Genomic DNA, 1,921 nt, shown 5'->3' with positions numbered 1-1,921 from the left:
TGGATGGCTGCAAAAGGTCCCTTCCAACTCTGAGTGCCTGTGATTCTGGAAGTAGAATTTCTTGGTTTTAAGGAGACTTTATTAAAGGGATGCCAGTCCAAGGAAAGAAAAAAGAATAGAACTTCCTAGGGCTTTAATAAGATTTTTTTTTTCAAATTAGGGAGGTTAATGGAGTGAGGGGGTGGGACTAACTCCAGGAGAACTGAGTGGTCTTTCTGCTCTGTATATTCAGCTAACCCTGTTTGGTCTTATTGCCTCTCAATAGACTTCCAGGACTTTCTCTTTCCTTGGTTCTTGAATGGAGGGTGCAAGGTGTTCCTTAGAGATTGGGGCACTATCTCCCATTATGGTGACGACTGAGAAGCCAAAGCTGCCTATGCCCATGGCTGCGCCCTTCTGGGCTCCACTGGAAGAAGCCGAGCCCCAGGTGGTGAACACAGGAGAAGATTCCACCCAGGAGCAGAACACCACCAACCCTGAGAACCTCCAGCATGACGGGGTGCAAGAGGACAACTTTCAGCAGAGGTTTAGACGCTTCCGTTACAAGGATGCCACTGGGCCCCGGCAGCTGCTCCAACATCTCCGAGAGCTCTCCCAAAGGTGGCTGGACCCAGCGGTCCGCACAAAGGAGCAGATTATAGAACTGCTTGTGCAGGAACAGTTCCGGGCCATCTTGCCTGAGGAACTCCGACCTCTAATCCAGGAAAAGAAGACAGATGTTTGAATCACTGGCTAAGATGCCTCCCACAGAAAGTGCACCACGCTGTCAAGAAATACAGGTCCCTGCTGATGCCAGTGTACAGTGGATTTGAGCTACTATTTGATGCTTTTCTTGGACTGTTTGAGGGGTTTTTAAAAATTTGCTGAATGCACCTTTTCTTGGATTTCAGACACCATATTAAAATTTGGTTTTGAGTAAGACTGGTATTGTGATTGTCTGGGTAGGTGCTTACTGCTTTGGGAAAGGTGAAATAATATTGGGTGGTGGACCAGGTAGGCTAAAGATTAGGGCTCTGTAGCTACTTTGAGTCTTATCTCTAGACAAAATGATCTTGACCCTTTTCTTAATTTTACCCAGTCAGTCAATACATATTTATTAAGCACCCACCATATGCTAAGCACTGGGGATACAAAAAAAAAAAGGCAAAAGACAGTCCCTGCCCTCAAGGAGCTTACAGTCTAATAAAGGGAGACAGCATGCAAACAATTATACAAAGCCTGCTACAAACCAGATAAATAGGAGATAATTAAGAGGAAGACTGCATTAGAATTAGGAGGGGTTGGGGAAAGCTTCCTGTAGAAGGTGGGATTTAAGGAGCCCAGGTTGTGAGCTAATCTAGGAACCAAATTATCCTAATCAGGCTTGAATATTTCCATCTGGTGACCTTCCCTCTGGCTCTGTATCTTTTAGATAAGTAATAGGGACTACTGCAATCCTAGTCTTTTTCCTGGGCTGTGTTGGAAGGCAGGAGAGGCCAGGCAGGACGGGCATTCTTAATTTCTGTTCTACAAGTACCAAAATGTTGTTATATGTTAATTACATTTCAAAGTGATGCCTTCCTTTGGGAGGGGTCCAGTAAGAGCTAACAAAAATAGGGAATATTTAAGTAGTGCTTACTATGTGCTAGGTACTGTGCTAAGCACTTCACAATTATTTATTATCTCCTTTGTTCCTCAACAACACCCCTGGAAGTTTGGGCTATTGTGATCCCCATTTTACAGATGAGGAAACGAGGCAAGCAGGTTAAGTGACTTTCCCAGGGCGATGCAGCTAGTAAGTATCTGAGGCTAGATTTGAACTCTGGTCTTCTTGACTCCAGGCCTAGCATCTAATCCACTCTGCCACTGAGTTGCCTTCACAAAAAATCTCTTGCATTGTTTCTTATGTCTCCACTCACACCACTAGGACCTCATCACCTTG

The 1,921-nt window shown here is 44.8% G+C and overlaps 1 protein-coding gene across 1 annotated transcript; it reads left to right on the top strand.

Moving 5' to 3' along the window:
• The first annotated feature begins 269 nt into the window (after positions 1-269).
• LOC110204238 (zinc finger and SCAN domain-containing protein 30-like) lies at positions 270-838 on the top strand. Its single transcript, XM_020980508.2, has one exon. It carries the CDS (start codon positions 299-301, stop codon positions 722-724), a length of 426 nt encoding a protein of 141 aa, XP_020836167.1. The 5' UTR covers positions 270-298; the 3' UTR covers positions 725-838.
• Positions 839-1,921: the final 1,083 nt, after the last annotated feature.

The sequence above is a fragment of the Phascolarctos cinereus genome, unplaced genomic scaffold (assembly GCF_003287225.1).
Source record: "Phascolarctos cinereus isolate Bilbo 61053 unplaced genomic scaffold, phaCin_HiC Scaffold_154;HRSCAF=723, whole genome shotgun sequence".
In the NCBI taxonomy this organism is placed as follows: domain Eukaryota; kingdom Metazoa; phylum Chordata; class Mammalia; order Diprotodontia; family Phascolarctidae; genus Phascolarctos; species Phascolarctos cinereus.
Note: the sequence above shows the minus strand (reverse complement) of the source record. Positions and strands in the feature narration are given on the sequence as shown.